This window comes from Anopheles coluzzii, chromosome 3 (assembly GCF_943734685.1).
Source record: "Anopheles coluzzii chromosome 3, AcolN3, whole genome shotgun sequence".
Classification (NCBI taxonomy): Eukaryota; Metazoa; Arthropoda; class Insecta; order Diptera; family Culicidae; genus Anopheles; species Anopheles coluzzii.
In genome coordinates, this window is record NC_064671.1 from 59,894,291 (window position 1) to 59,915,829 (window position 21,539).

The 21,539-nt window shown below is 41.7% G+C and overlaps 2 protein-coding genes across 2 annotated transcripts in view; both read left to right on the forward strand.

The window, feature by feature from the left end:
* The first annotated feature begins 16 nt into the window (after positions 1–16).
* Positions 17–21,539, forward strand: part of LOC120959472 (kinesin-like protein unc-104) — a 48,304-nt gene continuing 26,781 nt past the window's right edge. Inside the window, exon 1 of the mRNA XM_049608886.1 lies at positions 17–285. The gene's annotated coding sequence lies outside the window, so the exon portion shown is untranslated. The remainder of the gene's footprint in view (positions 286–21,539) is intronic.
* Positions 8,941–16,054, forward strand: LOC125907302 (uncharacterized). The gene is made up of 2 exons (XM_049608888.1): positions 8,941–10,083; positions 10,158–16,054. Exon 2 carries the CDS (start codon positions 10,434–10,436, stop codon positions 15,786–15,788), a length of 5,355 nt encoding a protein of 1,784 aa, XP_049464845.1. The 5' UTR covers positions 8,941–10,083; positions 10,158–10,433; the 3' UTR covers positions 15,789–16,054.

The following is a 21,539-nucleotide window of genomic DNA, read 5'->3' on the forward strand; positions in this document are numbered from 1 at the left end:
TTGCAACCTTAAGGGAAAACGCATAGGGTCGAAGGAAAAATCGAACTTTTCCCTTACTCACTGTCGTCACGCCTACGGTAGTGGAAAATCGTGAAAAGAGTGTCGCCGTTCCGTGTCAACAGTGCGTGTGTGGGTGTATGGTTGTTAGGAGTGCGTATGTGTGCCAGACTGTGAGAACCAAATTATCAAGGATCTGCTGTGTTGCAGAAGAGGCGAAGTTGCTATTCTGCAGTGGAAGGATTCATACAGCTGTTTGCTGAAGTTGTACAGCCACCCCTTGTCCAGGTAAGTGATCCTGTGATGGATGAAAAGTGTTTGCATGTTTGCAAATTTCCATGCAATCGAGAGGTAATGCTGCCATTACGCTGATTGCAAACCTTTGATAATCGCAATTCGACAAAGATGCAATTAAAGATGCATTCGCAGTTTCTCGATTGGTTTGGCCTTGATATACTTTTTCTTCTTATTGCAATCGGTTATAAAAGAAAAGGGTTTTTTTTTAAATAATAGGTTCGAACTTTAAATGCCGCTAAGATGCAGTTTTTCACGCAATGCGTGAATGCACTTCTCACAACACCGAAACGCCATCATGTTTGCTTATTGCGCAAGGACCCTCGAAAGCCTTATTATAAATTGTTACATAATGTGGCTCCGGATGGTTTGCTAATTTGACGAAACCTCGGACAGTGGTGTGGGTGGAGGTGGTACAAAGTTTCGAGCGACCTAATGGGTTGCTCAAACTGCTCAATAGGTGCCAAAAGCTTGCTGGCGGATCGATAATTTGAATGTGCCTGCATAGCTCCATCCATAAGATGGGCCTGAAACCGTTCATGTTTTCCGTGGAAAAAATGATGCTGTAAGGGAAGGATGTCTTCACTTATTCGTTCTTGCATCTCATCTATAATTCAACCGACTTAACGATACACGCTTCGGGGTCCATCGCACCTGGAATCTTGATGAGTTGGTAAACGACACAGGAATTATTCATGTTTTAACGTACGAGAATGCCAAATAAGAAATAGAAAGATACAACTGTATTGGAAACAAATGCTTTTGTTCGTAAAAATTGCTCAAAGTTTATAAAAAGTAAAACTATTACATTATTGGTATATTCGTTCAGACCTTTTCTGAAATGATACTAGCAGTCTAGCAAAAGCCCAGAACGTGTCCAATTATGATGCAAAACTTATCTGCGTGATACAATCAACACGGACACGGTCAGACATTTGAATACGAGATGACTCTATTAGCACTAATGCTGCTGCGTTGTTTTTTCTCGAGTGGTCCTTGCTGCCTTTTGAACACTCACTCTCCTTAAGAAACAAACAACAATCTGGAGTTGAGAAGTTTGCCAGTTTGAGTATTACTTTCAGCTAGTAAGCGTCTGAAATTTGATTGTTATTATAATACTTGCTTAAAACTTTTACCTTTTTTAAGTATAAATTAGCTTAAGATTTTTTATAAGTACATACGTTTGAAATATTTGTCTTTTAAAATGCTATACATTCATGCGGTATACATGAATGGTATTCATTCATCGTAAAAAAGCTTAGAAAATGTAAGAGAGTAGCTTTGATTACTCGGTTCATAAATAATGCTTATTAGAATGGTCCTATTAGAAAATAACATTTCGTATAGGATATTTCCTATTAGGAATAAGATATTTCCTTTTAGAAAATAACTTTTCTATTGCTGCAGCGAGTATGACTCACAGGGCAATTTTTCATTCCCAGCCGCCGAACCGGGACATTTTGGCACCAGTTTGCCGTTGTCGTTTTCACTCCACCACTACTCTCCACCACCCAGAGTAGATCGATAGAGGAAATGTGTGTGTGTTTTTTATGTTTTCAATCGTTACTCTTGCCCATGGCATGTAAAGGATACAAACTGTAACGACATATGCAACGTTTTGGTATTGAATAGTATATTTGCTGTGAATGTTGGAGGTAGCATAATTCGCTGGTTTTGATTGCACTACCTTTCGGTGATTTTCAAAATTTTCAAAAATCTACCGTGTACGTGGACGGTCCTGGCGCAGCAGTGGTCACTGTATCCCGGATGCAGTATATTATCCTTCCACTATCCTCTAGTTTTGGTCGGCATGTCTGGCTACTTTTTAGGACTGCTGTTTGAAAGTTCCTACCATTTCCGGTACGGAAAAAAACAACATAGACGTGCATGCTACGTGCTTTATTGAAACAATGATGATTCCCAAAAAACTCTAAATTTGTTATAACGATGAAGTAAGATACAGAAGAGTGCAAGCATATTTATTAATAAATAAAATTACTTTATTATTGTAAAATCTACAGCTACTTGTAGACCATGAATGCTTCTCGTATGTTTAATGTGTGTTATCACGTCTTTTTTAAAAGAGAATTAGTTTATAAGTTTATTTTAACATAAGAGACTAATAATATAGTTATAGGAGGAAACTGCCCAGTAATGAATATCACATAAACAAACGGAACAAAAACAAATAAATAGGATAGCAACAAAACAAATGCTTACATTATTTTAAAATGTCGTTATTAAGGATGCTTGGTTCTTGATGAAATATTTCCTAGGTCTGCTCCGCTCATCTTCATACCCGCTCAGCTTATCAACTTTACCATGCTGACGTTACGATTTGATTCCACTTCGGATGGAATCTCATTATTTTCTAAATGATAAATATTCATACCACCGAGGTAAAAAAAGCCTCCCCAAAAACCACCCAATATGTAATCGTCATCTGTTCATGGGACGGATTTTAATACTTACACCATGGGAAGCAGACGCTTCGTTCCAGGACTTCCGGTGCGTAAAATCCAATCTCTAAGGACAGCCCCGCAGCGGAAGGCATTTTACCATACATTGGATTGAGTGTTACGTATTCAGTACGCTGTAATAGACCCCACGGCGAAATTGTCGGGATTATACATCAGAAGTGCTCGATTTTAATGTATTTGTATGGCTGCGTTGCTTGTGTGCCTTACCTTTGCTCGATTCCCAATAAACAAGTGATAGTAGTAGGTTCAATCGAAAGGGGAAGCGATTGGAACTCGAAACCGTACCGTTGATAGGGTTTTAGCTATCTTCTTCCACATTTTTTAACCACAACCATGCGCCGCGCAATGTGGTTTGATCCTAGTTTATTGAAGGGATCGCATAAGGTGGCGCTGGTGTATTTGGCTGGGCGGGGTTTTTGTTGTGGTTTTAGCAGGATGGTTTACTGACGACAGAAGGAACCGAAGGAAAGAGTAGCTGTCGTATACTGAGCGATGGCACAGAAACATGCTATGGTACATTTTGTGAACCTGGAAACGTTGGTGGTTGTATCGTTCCTTGCACAACATCGGCTAGCTATGGACGAATGTGCTGGCCGTTGATAATTCAATATTTGATTTATTTATTACTTATTATACAAATTACAATGAACGGAAGAAAGCACGGATCTTATGGAACCAGATAACAAATGTCTTTTATTGTGGGTGTTGGTATCTTAACATTTAGTTAGCTTATTTTTCTTGTATGTTAAATTTGAAAAAAAAACAAAAATAATGTAAGCAATCACTCACATTTATAACTTTTAACTATCTGTCATACAATGATACAATCAATCTTTCACTTAAGATAACTGAAATTTGGCGTTGTATGAAACATGTAATGTTGTATGCTTAAGTGTGGTGTGCATACACTTGTGTCATAGCAGTCCCCGTATAACGAATTTTTCGAATAGCGAGTAAATCCATATGCTCAAGAAATACATCGCTTAACGATTAAAATCTCGCATAACGAGCAATATTGTTTGTGTTCCAGATGTTTCGATACTAAGCATCGTTTAATATAAAACTATTGCCCAGAGCAAAAGTGTCGTATAGCTGTGTGAATCACAAGTGTGTGGCATATGTTGACGTGTGGCATATGTTATCCATACAATTGCAATTTTACCTCAAACAGGTTCTCTTTTTCTTTGGCGTTAAGATCTACTCGGAAATTTCACCTTATACAGGCTGCTAGACTTATTAGGACAACGAAAGAAAATAATCAGAAGCTAGCTAATTGTTGAGGGATTTATCATGATTTATCATGTGTACAAGTAATTGACTTGTGCTGCAGAAGTCTTAACATAAAATTTAAGCTTAATAAAATCGGGTCAGCAAGAACAGTCACCGAGCAGTTTAAACAAATTTGTGTACTTTTTTCACCTGACCAATCTCCATATTTTGTTGACGTTTTTATCAAAATTATTTTTTGTTCGTAATCTTTTCTCACTAAGATGGGATTTAAACTCTCTACAATCAAAACCTATCTAACCATTCATGTTAACAGTTAAATGGTTAACAGTAACATGTTGACTGCCTTAATAATACAAGAATTGGTAGAAGTTTCACTACTAATGGTTCGGTTTGAATCAAATTTTAGCGTCATCGATCGGTTTCGGACGTATGTCTGGGGCTGGTTAGTTGTAAAGAGCAGTGATCGGCAATGTACGGCTCGCGAGCTGCATACGGCTTTTGAGAATATTTAATTTTGAGATGGCGGCTCTTAACTTCTTATATCTCATAGCACTATCACACATTTATGCTCTTGGTTTATATGTTTGGTTCTTCACGTGAAACTGTTCGAACATTTTTCTACAATTTCGCAATGATTGCCGACCGCTGGTATATAGGGCCATGTAGTCTTCGTTGTTGATATCTATAATGGTGCACAGCTGTATGTACAAAACCAAAATCTCTAGATGTACCAATTACATGCTAGGATTAAATAGACTGTTTCCTAAGTCTTCCTCGGTTTTAGCATTTTTCAATGAGTTGTGCAAAGCCTGGCCGTACTATGCGAATAAAAGTCAAGCTACACGTCGTGAGGGTTGAGTTGTTTGACGAGGAAGATTTTTGAACTTATTTTTCTATATGTGACTCAACATAATAATTGTACAATCCAATACTTTACGTAGAATATGAGTTCAAGTTTGCGTTTCAAATGCTCACGAACTACTTCCGATATGAATCGTCCACTTATAAGAACCATGCGCGTAATACATTCAACCGTACAGAAGAAACACACTTGAAACGTACGGTACGATATTTTCACATCTCTTGCCACAGATCGTGACAGATCCTTTGGGAGATGAATTCAAGTTGTACGAAGCAAATGGGTGTTCCCTCCCTCTGTCTCTCTCTCTTTCTTTCTCTCACTCTCTCTCGCTCTCTCTTTCCTGTGCTCATACTACACAAAGCCGTCAACGGAAGCTTGCTGTTCCGCTCGCAAGGGACACATCGCGTGCCTTCGTACGGTGGAAAATGAATAATGTTTCCCTGCAAGCTCGTCTCGTCTTGCTGCAGTTCTCTAGAAAAGATCCCGTTTTCTTCCAAGGACAATTTGTGTGTGTTATATTTTTCGCTTCGAGCAAAAGATATCACCACAAAAATGCGCCTCACGGGGCAGTGGCAGTGTGGCACAAACAAGTATGCTTCTTTTTGCACGTTCAGTTATGTGTGTGGTCGTCTTTCTTGTGCTTATACCCCGAAGGCGGCGCAGTTGCGCGTGTGTTGATTTTCCCAACATTTTTGTTTTTCTTTTGACCAGATATACCTTACCTCTTTACTTATATTACCATTGACCATGGTTGGTTCACCTGCAAAGCTGTGCGGTGTCATAGAACGACGGTAGAGGTTTTTATTTTACACTGTCTTTTTTTCATGTCCTCGTCCATGAACCTGAAGCCCGTTAGAAAACGCGACCCCAAGAGCACGTGAGCAGATGCGCCTTTGTGGCACCAGGGCTATGCTTTGTGTGCCGCAGGGAAATGTAATGTAAACTTCCGTGGGATACTCGCTTTGCTAGAAATTCACTAAACATATCTTGTTATTTTGTTACACCGTAGTTTTGGCGTTTCTACTTGCGAGTGGATTTCCCGAACATGACTGCTACTGGCGTGTTTGGCTTTGTACGGTGGTCCGGAAGAAGGCAGTATAACTGATATCATACTGGACGGTGCCTCACCGATGGGCTTTGCCGGTGCCTTCGAAACGGAAACCGTTGGGGAATACCAGCAGGGAAAAGTTTTATCAGATTTTTCCAACCGATCGGCAGTTTGATTGCTGCGAAGGAAACAATACTGCTAACTTCCTAGTTTTTTTTCTGTGGCATGAGAATATTGAGAGGCACAGGAGACAAGGGCCAATGTTTTCGATTGTGGAACATAAAAAATGTGGCCATATACCTTACAGCGATGAAATTCGCGAATGCGGCCCTTACATTTGTAGTATTTGCCCTTTGTTGGAAGGTGAGGTTTGGTGCAATAAGACAAATAAAAGAATACAGCCAGCAGATGTTGATCGGAAATCGAATTTTCCGCCTTCTGGGAATGAAATTGTTTGTACAGGCGGGTCGTGTGAAGTCACGTTGTGGAGGTTTTATTTCTTCAATGCGCTGGAACGAAGGTAACCTTTCGGTCTGTATATGTGCTGCAAACTCAGTCTGTACTGGTGAAGCTGAGCAAGGGGTTCCTCTGTTCCGTTTGGAAAAAGGTGAGGATTGTCAAATTAATACAACCAAAGTTAGGATATGAAGGGCTGCGGGCTGTATAAACCCCACAATGCTACCGAAATCGTAACGAACCGTACACGGGTGGGTATTTGATTTCAAAAGATCTTTTTGTGTTTCGAAACTGTAGTTTGTTCTGGTTAATCAAGTGTATAATTTGGGTTTTTGTTTACAAAAACAGGATACTAGCCAAACTAGTAAAAAATTGGGCATGTTTTGATTAGGTCAATACAATTGATTTGGGATGAATAAGTAGTTTTTTTTATACTGTGAATAATGTACAATGTTGTTTATGAGTTGATTGCTCGTAAAGCTACTAATGTTTGAATGTTTAATCGAAAATCCCTGGTAGCTTTATCTGTTTCTGTCCATGCTTCTCCGTACGTACAAAATTTAATGATATCACATTATTTCGCATTACTTTGGAACTTAACTTAAAGTATTAATTGAAGCTGGAGCAAGCCAAACAAAAAAAAAATGGATATTTTAATACCATTATTTAAACATCATTTTGAGAAACTCTTCTAGAGTTTCTAGAATATTAGAGAACTAGCCTCGATGGTCAAAATATCCCTTTTTTATCAGGGGCAGATTAAGCGCTACGCAAACTCCCAAGTAAAGTTTCCTTCTTTGGATTAGAATCCCTCATACAACCACTTTAGGACTCTCTCCTTCTCTTTTGGTGCGGCATCAGTCCAGCATCCTCATAAGATGCCTCGTGAATGAGGCCAATCGGCTCTCTATAAAAAAAACATGCCTCAACCATCGTATCCTGTGAGTCTTCGTCATCGTCAGGATGCTCGGTTCGTCGTACAGCTCACCTCACTTCACCGTACAAGCTCGTGGTTCATCGTTCTCCTCCAAACTTCATGGACGAATACACCGCCAAAGATGGTCCGGATGACGCGTCGCTAAAACACGCCCAGAGCGTTTGCATCCTCCGCTCGGATGGTCCAGGACTCGTGTCCATAGAGGACCACCGGGAGAATTAATGTGCGATATATCTCACATTTCATGCTGTTTCGAAGTCTTCTTGATCTCAGCAGTCGGTGAAGCTCATAGTATGCACGATTCCTCTGCACAATGCGTTTCCGGATTTGGCTGCTGATGTCGTTGTCCGAAGTAACGACCGTTCCAAGATAGTAGAACTCTTCTACCACCTCGAGATTGTCGCCGTCAACTAATACACTGCCTCCTGATCCTTCTAGTTGATCCTACTACTTAAGGTGGGCACTTTATTTTGACAGGGAGATTTGGACCAATTTTTCCTCGAAAATGGAACGAAAATAAAATTGTATGTTTTGAGTACTTTATTTTGCTAAGTACTGTACCCGCTCGACACTTCAGAAATCCCTACATTTGTGTGACTACTTAGCGCCTCTACTTGTGTTAGTGGATCACTGATTTTTAATCTCGTTATAGCAGCCATGCTACTAATTCTTTAAGTCCTATAATTTCTGTTGCCATACTGCAACTGGCTTTTTCTCAATCTTTATTATTTATTATTTTGTTGATTTAACACTTAATTACAATGAAGGTTAAAAAAATCCTAACGTCACTAGAACTTGATTGCGCGCGAAATAGGGCGTTTCGTTAGCATCCTTTTATAACATTCGAGTTTCTTATTCGGCACGACGATCATTGCTTCTTTTTCTTCAGTCTAACATGGTCGTGTACAAATTCTTTTTTTGTTATGGCCGATCTTCGGTCTCAAAGTAGGTATAATATTATTCTCACTTTGTTCGATCTGATCGATTCCGCCTGTTTTATCCATAAACGATTTTGCTGTCCTCTATTCATTAGTATTGTGGTAATTGATTGAATGTACCATTGATTGTTATCAACAATTTCCTCATTGTATGTGATAATTAAATATATTCTTTTCCGATATGTTATGTTGGTTAGTAACTGTACTAGTTTCTAATTATTCTTCTTGTCCACTTGTTGTTTACTAATTTACTTTACCATGTTATCAATAATGGTAATGAAATATCAATTAAAGACTGCTTAATGCACTCTCTGTCAGCGACAGGAACTCTAAAAATATATAGAAAAACCTCACTCTCTCATTTGTCAAATTGCTTAAAGATTCCTTTAATATTAGTTATTTGGTTGGTCGGAACCTTCATTCTTCACGCGGTTCGATCATGCATTTCGCTAAATTGGTAGAATCAGTCGTTCTTCGTCATTGGTTTGGATTTTTTTTTTGATGAAAAATAAATTGAAATGATCAAATAAAATCAATTTTGTTGATCGAATGATGGACGCACCGAATGCTTCAAGACCTAACGTAGGTTGCGTCGCATTAGAAGCTCAACCCTCCGCAACAATAAGATCCCTATCCAAAAAAGCCTCTCCAACCGCGTAGGTTGTTAATTCTAATAAAAAAAAGTTGCTTATACATAGTTGTTGAGTAATGAATTTGTACGGTATAAACGTATGACCTTCTGTCACTTGAATTTGTTGCTTGGGAATTGTATTGAGGGGACGAATGAAGGAAACAAGGAATAAAGAAGGAGTCTAGCGCAAGCGTTCAATCAGTACAGACGTTCCTCTCTCTACCAGTTGAGAAATTCACTAACTAAAACATTATGGTCCTTCGTAGAACCGGATAGAATTGGCTATCGAGATAACGACAATTCGTTGCACACGGGTGCATTAGTGGCAGTGTATTGTGCGTTTGCTGTTTCGATACTCGTAGAGAGATTGAGGAAGTGTGCATAACGGCAGTGTATTGTTCGCGCGAGTGTCACAGTGTGAGTTGGACACTAGGACATTCAGTGTGCGTGTAAAATAGCTGTGCGCGTTCGGACAGGCTCATACTTGAGCATACGCATGCGTTAGATCGTGCACTTCACAAGTGGCTTAATTGTGAAGTCCAGATACGCAACATTTGGTGCATCGAGCGTTCAAAGTGTAGAACGTTTTCGGTGAGAAGTGTTGTGTAGCTTCAGTGCGGGAGTGCAAGTGTCCCCACAAACCGAGTACCTGACTTCCAATTCGTGGAACGTCGTTGGTGGTATCGTTTGTTCCAGTGTAGGTGCGCAAGTTACCTACACACGCACATCGAGCGTTTTCAATCTGTGGAAACGTGGTCGGTGCGATACATTATTGTGTGTCGTCGAACCGCTGCCGTTCGAATTCACAAGAAATTACCAGTGCAGGTTTGCAAGTTCCTGTACAAAGCATATCGAACGTTTTCAATACGTGGAAACGTGGTCGGTGCCAGTTATTGTTTCTGACGGTCAAGCCTCAGTCTTTTGGACGCTTGTTGAACAATACATTGTTCAAGTGTTAGTGAACATTGAATTCAAAGTTGTATGTTTCAAGTGTAGGTGAGCAAGTTCCCTATACACGTACATCGAACGTTTTCAATCTGTGGAAACGCGGTCGGTACGGTATCTTTTTGCTTGTGATCGATCATCAGTCGTTCGAATACGCAAGAAGTGTTTTCAGTGCAAGGAGGCAAGTTCCCTGCTTAAGGCATATCGAACGTTTTAATTCGTGGAAAACGTGGTCGGTGCTAACAAACGTATTGTGAACAATACGGTTCGCGCGCGTTATTCAAACGGAGTGAGCGAGTGCGCGAGTGAACAATTCTCTCTTTTCGGGTTAAGATAAAGGTTCGCGCGCGTGATTCAAACGGAGTGAGCGTGTGCGCGAGTGAACAATTCTCTCTTCTCGGGTAAAGCAAAGTTCCGCGTGTGTTAATCCGAGTGTGTGCGTGTGTGAGTGTATGCGAAGAATACGATCCGCGCGTGTTAATCCGGGTGTGTGCGTGAGTGTGCGAACAATAAAACCGCGTGGTTTGAACTAATTCTACGGGTAGTGTACGGGACAAATTGAACTATTTTACGAACATTCAGTGTTGTGAAAAGTGTTTTTTGTTACAAGTGAAAATGCCTGGTTCACCAGTTCCAACGACGTCGGCGGCGTTTGAGGAACAAGACGCATCGCATCGTGTATCACATGTGCAAGCTGCATCAGACAGCGATCATGGCCAAGCCAATCCAATACTGAGGGCAGCCGTGGCAAGAGAAGCTTCGGAGAGTGAGTTTGAAGGTTTTGAATCAGTAAATTCAAGTCCTACTTTTCCAACAGCAGCAATGCTGGCGGAGAAAAGAAAGCGAATGCGTCAGCATTTCGACCAAAGGCTGGACCGCATTGATCAAGCACTACAGCATGCAACAAGAGCGGATGCCGCTTTTCTGAAAGGATGTGCGTCACGCTTGTCGATGCTATCCACGGAATATGAAACATGGCACACCAACAATTTGGTTTCTTCTTCCAATGCACAGTTCGAACAAGAAGAAGAAGAGTACGCCTCTTTCGAGAACCGCCATTTTGAGCTTTCATTGGTAATTGAAAGAAACTTGTCATCAAGTGTAGTTTCCACACCAACACGCGATACCATGCCACACACAAAACTTCCCGAAATGCGCTTGCCAACTTTTGATGGAAAGATGGAAGATTGGTTACCGTTTCGAGATGCCTTTCTCAGTCTTATTGATCGCAATAAGAATTTAGCCGACGTAGACAAGCTACGATACTTAAAAGGCTCTCTTCAAAGGGATGCTCTTAACGTAGTAGGAGACATCGAAATCACCGACGCAAATTATTCTGTTGCCTGGGAAGTATTGAAATCGCGATTCGAAAACAAAAAGCTAGTGGTGAAACGATATCTTGATGGATTATTTGCGATACCACACATGAAAAAGGAATCATACGAATCACTGATTTCTTTAATTGACAGTTTTGAGCGTGGTGTTAAAATGACGACTAGAATGGGAGTGGCCACGGAAGGATGGAGCGTGCTCTTAGCTCACATGGTCTGCTCTAAATTAGACCTGGCCACACTTAAACAATGGGAAATACATCATAGCTCAACCAATGTTCCCACGTATGACGAGATCATGAAATTCCTTCGCAGCCAAGCAACTGTTTTGCAAGCCATGGCTCCAGACAGGAATCGAACAAGTGAAGCAACAACAGCTGGAGGCAGAATGAAAACCCGCAACGAAGTGTACAGCGTGGTTAAGCCGGCCACAAAGGTTTGTTCATTCTGCAAAAGGGCTTCACATGCTGCGTACCTGTGCGAAGTGTTTCGAAATGCATCTGTGGAAAAGCGACACGAGCTAGTGAGGAACGGACAGTTGTGTTTCAACTGTTTGTCGGCGGGTCATCAGCGAAAGGATTGTTCGTCCGGATCTTGCCGTGTATGTCAGCGAAATCATCATACGATGCTTCACAAACCGAATTCTCCAATTGATCAGTCGTCATTAGCATCAGCGTCATCACTGCCGTCTACATCAAATGCAGAAGCAGCTACACCGGCTTCTATTGTTCAACATTGTGCGCGCAACAATTTCGAAAAAATAATCCTGTTACCAACAGCAATGGTACAAGTAGTGAATGTTGACGGAACACGTATCTGGGCTCGAGCTTTACTGGATGGAGGTTCACAGATCAACATTGTTACGGAACGATTGGTACAGCTGTTGAGAGTCCAGAAGAGGAACGAGCATCATCTGCTTGGTGGAATAGGGAAGGCACAGCATTCGTCTCATCATTCTGTGAGCCTTGCTATCCACTCTCACTGCTCTACCTTCAAGGCAAGCTGGAAGTTCCATGTGCTGCGAGAAGTGACGTGGGACCAGCCAGCACATGCAGTCAATCCGGAAGGATTGAACCTACCGAAGGGAGTGACGTTGGCGGATCCTCATTTCTATGAGCCAGGGCCAATTGATCTACTTATTGGGCGAGAAGGTTACAACGATCTACTTTTGGGTAACATTCTTCGGTTGAATAGCCCAAAACTACTACTGCAAAACACGGAGCTGGGTTGGATTGTCTCAGGTCAGGTAAGCCAAGGTCTAACACACTCTTCCTTAGTGCTCAACGTCATGACGCTGAATGACCAACTAAGCCGGTTTTGGGAACTGGAAGGCTGCTACTCCCCTGCGATGTTATCCGTCGAGGAAGCTGAGTGTGAGGCAGCATTTGTACAAACAACTTCACGAGACCACGAAGGCCGTTTCGTGGTAGCCTTACCAACGCGTACTGAAAGGCTTAATCAACTAGGTGACTCTTATGAAGCTGCATCACGGCGGCTACAATCGCTCTGTAGGCGATTAAATATCGACTCGAAATTGAAGCAGGAATATTCTAAATTCCTACAGGAGTATCTCGATCTAGGACACATGGAAGAAATTCCATCTGACCGCCATGACAATGGAAAGACATATTACATGCCGCATCATTGTGTAGTACGACCCGACAGCCTCACGACTAAGCTAAGAGTCGTATTTGATGCATCCAGTTCTACTGATACAGGGGTATCCCTCAACGATGCACTGATGGTGGGACCTTCAGTGCAAGATGATCTTTTGTCGTTGTTACTCCGATTTAGAGTACCCAGATTTGCGATTTTGGCTGACATTGAAAAAATGTATCGCCAAATTTGGGTGAAGGAATCCGATCGTCCACTTCAACGCATCCTGTGGAAAGAATCTGCTGATGATAGAATTCGCATCTATCAGCTGAAAACCGTTACGTACGGCACAGCCTGCGCACCTTACTTGGCCACCCGTTGTCTGCAAGCGTTGGCTAAGGAAGGAGAAACAAGATATCCCAGGGCATCCAAGGTCCTCGAGCAAGATATTTACATGGATGACATGATCACCGGTGTGGAATCTGTTGAAGATGGCCGGATTATTTGCAGCGAAATAAATCAGCTTCTACAATCGGCAGGATTTCACCTGCGCAAATGGGCTTCAAACTCGTCTGAGTTACTGGAGCAAATACCAGCTGAACTACAAATCGAGGGAGATGTTTTGAACATCGATCGCAGCACATCCATCAAGGCTTTGGGTTTAAGATGGATGCCATCATCGGACCAGCTAGGGTTTAGTGTGCCTGGTTGGAAGGAATCAGAAATCATCACCAAACGCATTGCGTTATCAGACGCAGCTAAGTTGTTCGATCCTCTTGGACTGTTAGGACCAGTCATTGTAGTAGCAAAGTGTTTCATGCAGGAGCTCTGGAAGAACGAAAATACCTGGGATGAACCTTTGGAGTCTGAACGGCAACAATTCTGGTTGCGCTTCAGAGAACAACTCGCTGATCTGACTAGCTTGACAATTCCACGACGAGCAATTGGTGGAACAGTGCGAATTGAAGCTCACGGATTTAGTGATGCTTCCCTACGGGCTTATGGCGCCTGTATCTACATACGAGCAGAATCGTCCGATGGCCAAGTCTCAGTACGGTTGTTATGTGCTAAGTCAAAGGTGGCACCGATACCTAATACCAAACGGAAGAAAAACGTGTCCCTTCCACGGCTCGAGTTGTCGGGAGCGTTGTTACTATCACACTTATGGCAGAAGGTGAAGCAAGGGGTGAAATTGGAGCTTAAAATCAACTTCTGGGTTGATTCGACGATAGTTCTTCATTGGCTTTCAAGCAGTCCTTCCCGTTGGAAACAGTTCGTTGCGAACCGAGTTGCGGAAATCCAGCACCAAACCTACAAGATGCCTTGGAGTTATGTGGCCAGCGAGCACAATCCAGCTGACATTATTTCCAGGGGAATGATGCCTTTGCAGCTCATGGATTCCCAACTTTGGTGGCAAGGGCCCTCATGGTTGCATCTTCCAAGTCAAGCTTGGCCTACGAACAAACCCAATACTGAAATTTCCTCGGAAGATTTGGAAGAGCGATCGATTGTAGCCACATCTCAACAGGTACCGCCAAATTTTCTATTCGATCTTTCTTCATCTTACGAAAAATTGGTGCGACTTACGGCATATCTGCTGCGATTCATGTACAATTGTCAACCGACACACCGCGGAAATCTACGAAAGGGGTTTCTAAAAATAGATGAATTAGTGTCAGCGTCTCTAACGCTCGTTCGTCTGGCCCAACAAGAAACCTTTGTTGAGGAGCTTCGGGATGTTCGTCAAACTGGAGCGGTCAAGCCGAACTCAAAACTGAAAACGCTAACACCTATTCTGAAAGAGGGTATCCTACGTGTGGGTGGTCGTTTGCGAAACGCGCCTGTTTCGTATGAATGCAAACATCCGATAATTTTAGCGTTTTCTCACCCATTGACCCTACTGATTGCGCGTTCTTATCATCGACAATATCTGCATGCGGGACAACAAGAGCTCATATCTAGCCTGCGTGAGAGATTCTGGCCCCTTCGCGTACGCAACCTGGCACGAAAGGTCGTATATGAGTGTGTAAGTTGTTTCCGATCCAAACCAACAACGGCAGAGCAAATCATGGGAGATTTGCCCAGCGAACGCGTAAACCCAGTTCTCCCATTCTACAACACTGGTGTGGATCTGTGTGGTCCATTATTCTATAGACAAACCAACAAGAAGGCTGCTCCAATCAAATGCTATGTTGCTGTTTTCGTCTGTCTTGTGATCAAGGCAGTACATGTGGAGCTTATTGCCGATTTGTCTACTCCAGCCTTCATTTCTACATTGAAGCGTTTCATAGCTCGTCGCGGTAAACCATCCGTAATCCAGTGCGACAACGCCAAAAATTTCCGGGGAGCTGATCGAGCGCTCAAGGAGATGTATGAGCTGTTCCAGAAACAACAACATCAGGATGCTGTTACAACTTACTGCGGAACGGAAGGGATCACCTTCAACTTCATCCCTCCGCGGTCACCCCATTTCGGTGGGATCTGGGAGGCCGCAGTGAAGTCGCTGAAACGGCATCTCAAGGCTACGATAGGATCCAGTATCTTGCGGCGAGACGACCTGGAAACTATCTTAGTTCAAGTGGAGGCTTGTTTGAACTCGCGACCGTTAACTGCACTTTCCAACGATCCAGAGGACCTGGAAATTCTGACACCGGGTCATTTTTTGATTCAACGGGCGCTTACATCGGTCCCTGAGCCATCTTATGCTGAGATTCCAGGCAACCGCCTGGACCGCTATCAACAATTGCAGGAGTATGTTCGGCGGATTTGGAAGCGATGGAATCGAGACTACTTGTCTGGTTTGCATCCGCGTACCCGGTGGACTTCAAGGCGAGACAACGTTCGGGAGGGCACTATGGTCCTGCTGAAGGAGGACAACCTTCCCCCTCTCAAATGGCGCTTCGGCCGAGTGCTGAAGATTTATCCTGGTGATGACGGCTTGGTTCGAGTGGTTGATGTGAAAACGAAGGATGGAATTTACAGAAGAGCCATCACCAAGATCTGTATACTGCCCGGACAGAAGGAAGAAAGAGAGGTTTCGTAATAAGGGTTGAAAGCTACCTTTCAACGGGGGGCGGCTATGTTGAGTAATGAATTTGTACGGTATAAACGTATGACCTTCTGTCACTTGAATTTGTTGCTTGGGAATTGTATTGAGGGGACGAATGAAGGAAACAAGGAATAAAGAAGGAGTCTAGCGCAAGCGTTCAATCAGTACAGACGTTCTTCTCTCTACCAGTTGAGAAATTCACTAACTAAAACAATAGTTATATGCGTGGAACACAAATACAGGTGCGACATCACTGCACAGCCTCGCACCCATGCCGATTCGATAGGAGCCGATCCCGTTGCGTTAGAACGGTATCAGCATCCAAGCGACAAGCACGCAGTAATGATTTTGAATAAAAGCTGTAGTTCCATACTTTTAACTATTTATTTTTTGAATTCCTAGTTGGTTTAATTTTCTACAAAAATAATTCAATAACAATAATAAGCAAATAAAAGTAATGCTATAAGGCAGCGATGTCAAACTCATTGGACCACACGTGGCAAAATGCTGCATAAAATAGTAACGCGGGTCATAAGCTTCCTATGTTTCTATTGGGTTAACAAAAATTGGATTGCATTAACACTGTAAACACCTTTACAAAAAACGTGTGAGAGTGAGAGCCTCATTGATTAACAATTTGTTTATGCTGATACCGTCACTTACTTTAATATATCTTAATATTTAGACATTTAGATTTTTCGTATGTGTTTACTTTGCATTAACAGTTTTTAAATTCAAAATAAGTCATACCACTGCTAAAATTGAGATATTGGAAATTGTAAGCTTTAAAGTGCAGTTCATTTTTTTTCTCGTGTTTGTCTTAAAAAATAGTATTTCCGTTTGAAAGCGTCAGAACATGTGTTTTCCATTCATGTTCAATAAAGAGTTAGATGCATTGTTCGAGGACTATTTTTTTTGAAATTGCTATTTGACCATTCACTATGCTAATGGAAGGCTAAGCATTTAGAAATATATGTGCAAATTATCAGACATCTCTGCTATAATACCTAGCACCCATGAGTATTATAGCATTCATTTTAATTATTTGAAAAATAAATAATTAATTTGTACTAGTGCTCCTTAATTAGCCAGTTGATGGTAACCAACAAATATCAAAATTATTTCGGTAAATTTTATATTGCTGTTTGTACGATAGGCATTGGTCCTCAGTACGTTGGAACGAATGACAAAAATTCGTTCGCCGCGAAATTCATTTCCCCTCATCATAGTTGACGAGATGTTTATCGTACTGGATTTTTAATGATTTTTATAACAGAGAGCTCAAGAGGTAAATTTACTTTGCTACACGACAACGTATACAGGCGAAAGAACTCCGTTGGAGCCAAAGCCTCTATAAACAGTACAAACAACAACACACGACAATGTTCGTTCCGATTTGTTTGGTGAGAAATCCGAGAGGTTCTGAGCAGCGAATTTCTAGCAAATTGGTTTGTAGGTGAGAATGATTGTCATGTAAACCTTACAGTATATCATGTTTAGCCATTTTTTGTATTTTTAGCAATCAACAATCTCGATTTACAATAATTATTAATAAAAAACATATTTTCTCATAAATTTCTTGCCGTCAATCTAATCCAACTTCCATGAAGGTAGTCATTTCTACACCAGGTGAAAAGAAAATGCATGAAAGCTTTTTGTGTGTTTGGTTTTGGGGCTGCAGCTATTGGATTTAGTTCCAATGAGGGCAGAGCTTTGTGCATTCTTAAAGAAAAATATATTTGACTGGAACTACGGAAACGCAAAACCGTGAGCGACAAACGGATTTCGATCGTTCGTCCCATCGTGCTGAGAACCATTAACTAGATTTCATTTTAGCGATATAAATGTTTCACAGTTTTTATAAAAGGTGCTTATTTTAAATAAATTTGTAAGATGATTCCGTATTTCTGGAAACAAGCAATGCAAATGAAAAGTAATAAATAAATATCCTATGAATATGAAGTCATTAAATATCCTGTACTAAAATATTCAGCCTGCAGAGGCTTGCATATTGTTAAAAAGATCTCATCTTTTTAGAGCTTTACCGTCTGAAGCTCAAATCTAGCACAGCACCGTCTAGCACAAGATATGGGGAAGTTTACTACGTTGGCTGTATCGCTTCTTAAATAAAAACACACAACTCAAAAGCCTAAAAAGGAGGAATGAACCATCTTAGAAAATTGCTCGTTAACCTTGAGCCGCTTTCAACCATTAACCGATGTTGCAGAGTAACAGGGACAGAGAAAGTATCCTCTCGGGTTATTGGCTATATCATGAGGTCTTTTACTCGTGACACCCATTTCGAACGACAACAGCAGCAGCAGCAGCAGCTTTGTTTACATGATTTCGTTTAGCTTGATTGTATCGTGATCGCAAGCTCATCCTCACGTCAAAGTTTTTCGTATGTTTACCACCCATAAATTACACTAATGCTTCAAGAAAAATGCACAGTAAACGGCACGATGATTAATGAAGCTACCTTCTCCACGGTACGGATGGTTGCAAATCATAAATGTGACCGATACGAAGGTTACGGCTGGGGCGCTACTGCTGACTGCAAAGGATGGCCACATTTCGCTGCATATTTTCATGGCCCCCAATTAAGTGAGCGAGGAACGTGAGAGGAATGCGGACATTATCTTCACGGTGGAAAATAAATAGACGCGCCGACTAATCAAGTTACCTCCCCTCGAGGGCAGGAGCGTAAGCCGATGAGGGTATAATGGTTTGAAGCACCAACAAAAAAAAGCTTATGTTTAAACATCTTCATATTACACCTAAATTAACGACACGCCAGATTCGTGAAGTCGTAATATGCCGCCCGAGGTGAGCTTCGGAGTTTAAGGTTTCAATTTGCTGTAGGGGAAGATCATTCTGAAGGTGCTCCCGCGGGCGTACCCTTTGCGCGGGGTAGTACCCGCCCAAGATGATGGGGACAATATTACCTGCTACAATATTTACACGCAGCGCTTACTTTCTTCAGCCTATTTCTACCGGTGTAACCTTCAGTTCTGAGTCATTCGCTTGCCCTTTCCATTATACCCGCTGCCCGTCACAGGCATGAGGTGAAAAGGTGTATAAATAAAGATTATATTTTATTCACAAGAAGACCTGTTCAATGGTGGAAGCAGCTTGTTCCGCTACTGAAAGCAGCAGTTGGACCCCAAACGGTGCACCACCTTCTCGAAGTGGGACATTATGGAGCGGGAAAAATGATGGTCGTGCTTGTGGTGTAGGCTCATTTGTGAAAGCCTACGAGCCACACCGTGTGGGTAGACATTTCAGTGCCATCAAGGGAGAATGGTCGTTGGTGACGGTTTGTACCGTTTTTTACGCACAGACAACATGGAAAGATCCTGGGGAACTCTCCCGGGGTACTCACAGGTTAGTGAACTGAGCATGAAATATTTGAATTTAATCTTTAAATGGGGGTGTCGGCTTGAAACACTTCCTTAGAATGGTGTTTTATTTCGGCGGGCCCAATCCCAAACAGTATAAGGTGTGTGTGTGTTTTTTTTTACAACGAAACAGGTCGAATCCTTCTCTATCATCAAGAGAACACTTTGCCGAATAGTAGAAAAGCTCGACAAAAAACTAATTTGAAGCGGTTATTTTTACCGTTGTTTGCAATGAGGCATTTGTGTGAAATGAATGACCAAAATAGAATGACACTTCTGTTTTGTGCGTTGGCAGGCAATTAGCGTAGGTAATTGGAACTGTGCCTGTTTCAATCAAATTATCATCAATCTTGTGAGCTGAAAATGGATACAACTTTAAAGTGAGCTAATGCAGTTTTGGGATTTCACAATGGCCAACGATTTTTGAAAGTATGCAAACGATAATTCTATGGTGATCGCATAGCAAAAAATGAATCTATAAAAAAAGAGCTTTTGGACAAACAAAATCATCTGAATAATGTGGTTCAATATGTTTAATTAATTTTCTATTTTTTATTTTCAACACACCAGAAAGTTTAAGTGCTAAACAAAATATGTCGTGTAGATTTGTAAATAAAATACACACAAACTGCTGAGTAGCATTAACACTCCAATTCTAGCAAAGTTAACTCCCTATTCATTCGTTCGCTAGAGAGGTATAGCGCGATTGCAATAAACCGTAATTGACAGGATACCTAAAATGTATCGGAATAATGCGGTAATCCGTTTACTGCCATTATCAATATACACGATTATTTGCCAGCCTCACGGGCATACGGTATTGTACTCGGCTCGGCTCGGGTGTTGGCGTCAGCGATTGGAATTGAAATAAATAATTCAATTTTAATTAAAATGTACAGCCCACTGCTCTTTGGCACAGAACCGGTGGCGTGTCGTAGATGCCGTGGTGTGCACGCGCAACACTCAAGAATCTCGTGTTACCAATGCACGACGGTTTGCTGGTGGCAAACTGCTGTAAGCTCTAGCTATACGACTCTGGCTCCTGCGTAAATCCCAGTCGGATGGGTACGGAATGGCAAAGAAGAACCGGCAAATATACTATCCTTTGCGGGATCGGATTTCGCACAGCGGTTGAAGGTATGAAAAAAAGGCAAAAGAACAATATCTCTAGAGCGCACAGGATGAGCTTACGCAATTTGCCAGATGAAAATCCGTCCTCAAGCGTGTCCAGCCAAACAGTGTAACGAAGGTGTCTGGTGGATGGATGAAGGGTAGTTCACTTGCGTGGCATTCGCCACACCTTGGCGCGATGCTTCGCTAGGAAAGATATGAAACAATTGGCGAAGAAACCATCAGTGTCTGTGTGTACGTCCAGTGAAATCCTCCTACGTTGGACTACGCGGTGATTTTCCTTCGCCCAGCGTCATCATCATACCCACGCACAATGGAAACGAACGCAGCTTTGTATGTAAGGCTATGTTACATCTATTGTGCAGGTAATCGGATCATTTAGATGACAGCGAAAAGACTACCATATTGGATACAAGTTTATCGTAGTGTTTCACAGAAAATATCACATCAAGCTTTTTTATTATTTAATGTCTACTTCAGTTATATCACACAAATATGTTCAATTGACTAACCTCAGGTCCGAACTGACACTGGATTTTTTTCATATAACTCATGGTTAGTTCGAGCTTATAGCGGATTCATGTGTTGTTTATCATTTACACGTTCGTCAGTCGCTCCTTGTGTGCTAAAATTGTCTTCTAAAGAAAGAGCAAAAGAAATAGCACTACACATTATCCTTGAAATATAGCGCGAAGCAAAGCAAGAGGAAATCATTTTGAATTTGTGACATGATGTGGCTCAAGTGGCAGGAAATAAAATGCGAACTTACTAACGTGAGCCGCACGAAAATAGCCACGGCCGAGAAAGCGAACATTACTCCGTTTTGGCGCAAATTGAAACCCATAAATTTTAGTTATCTGTCACGACTGGTCTGACTTCCTCCTTACGTTTCATTCTATTATCAGACAATGTCGGTTGGAGCAGCGTTCGATTTTCCATTATATGGTAAGGTGGATGTTGTTGTATTGAATCGCACGTCATTAGTAGTCTCTTCTTTGCTGATCGTTCATTCAGAAGGTAGACGGAAGCGTAGTTGTGTGTTTCTGTGTGGTCAATATTTTGAAAGCTTCCGTTTTTAGTGTTTGGTGTGACGATGCATCGATTGTGGTGAAAATAGCTGACCTATGTCGATCGATGGACGACACGAGCTGTTTCAATGTATTGTAACTCATGATGAGAATGTGCTGTTTATTATAGTTGATGAAGTAAAGAAAAC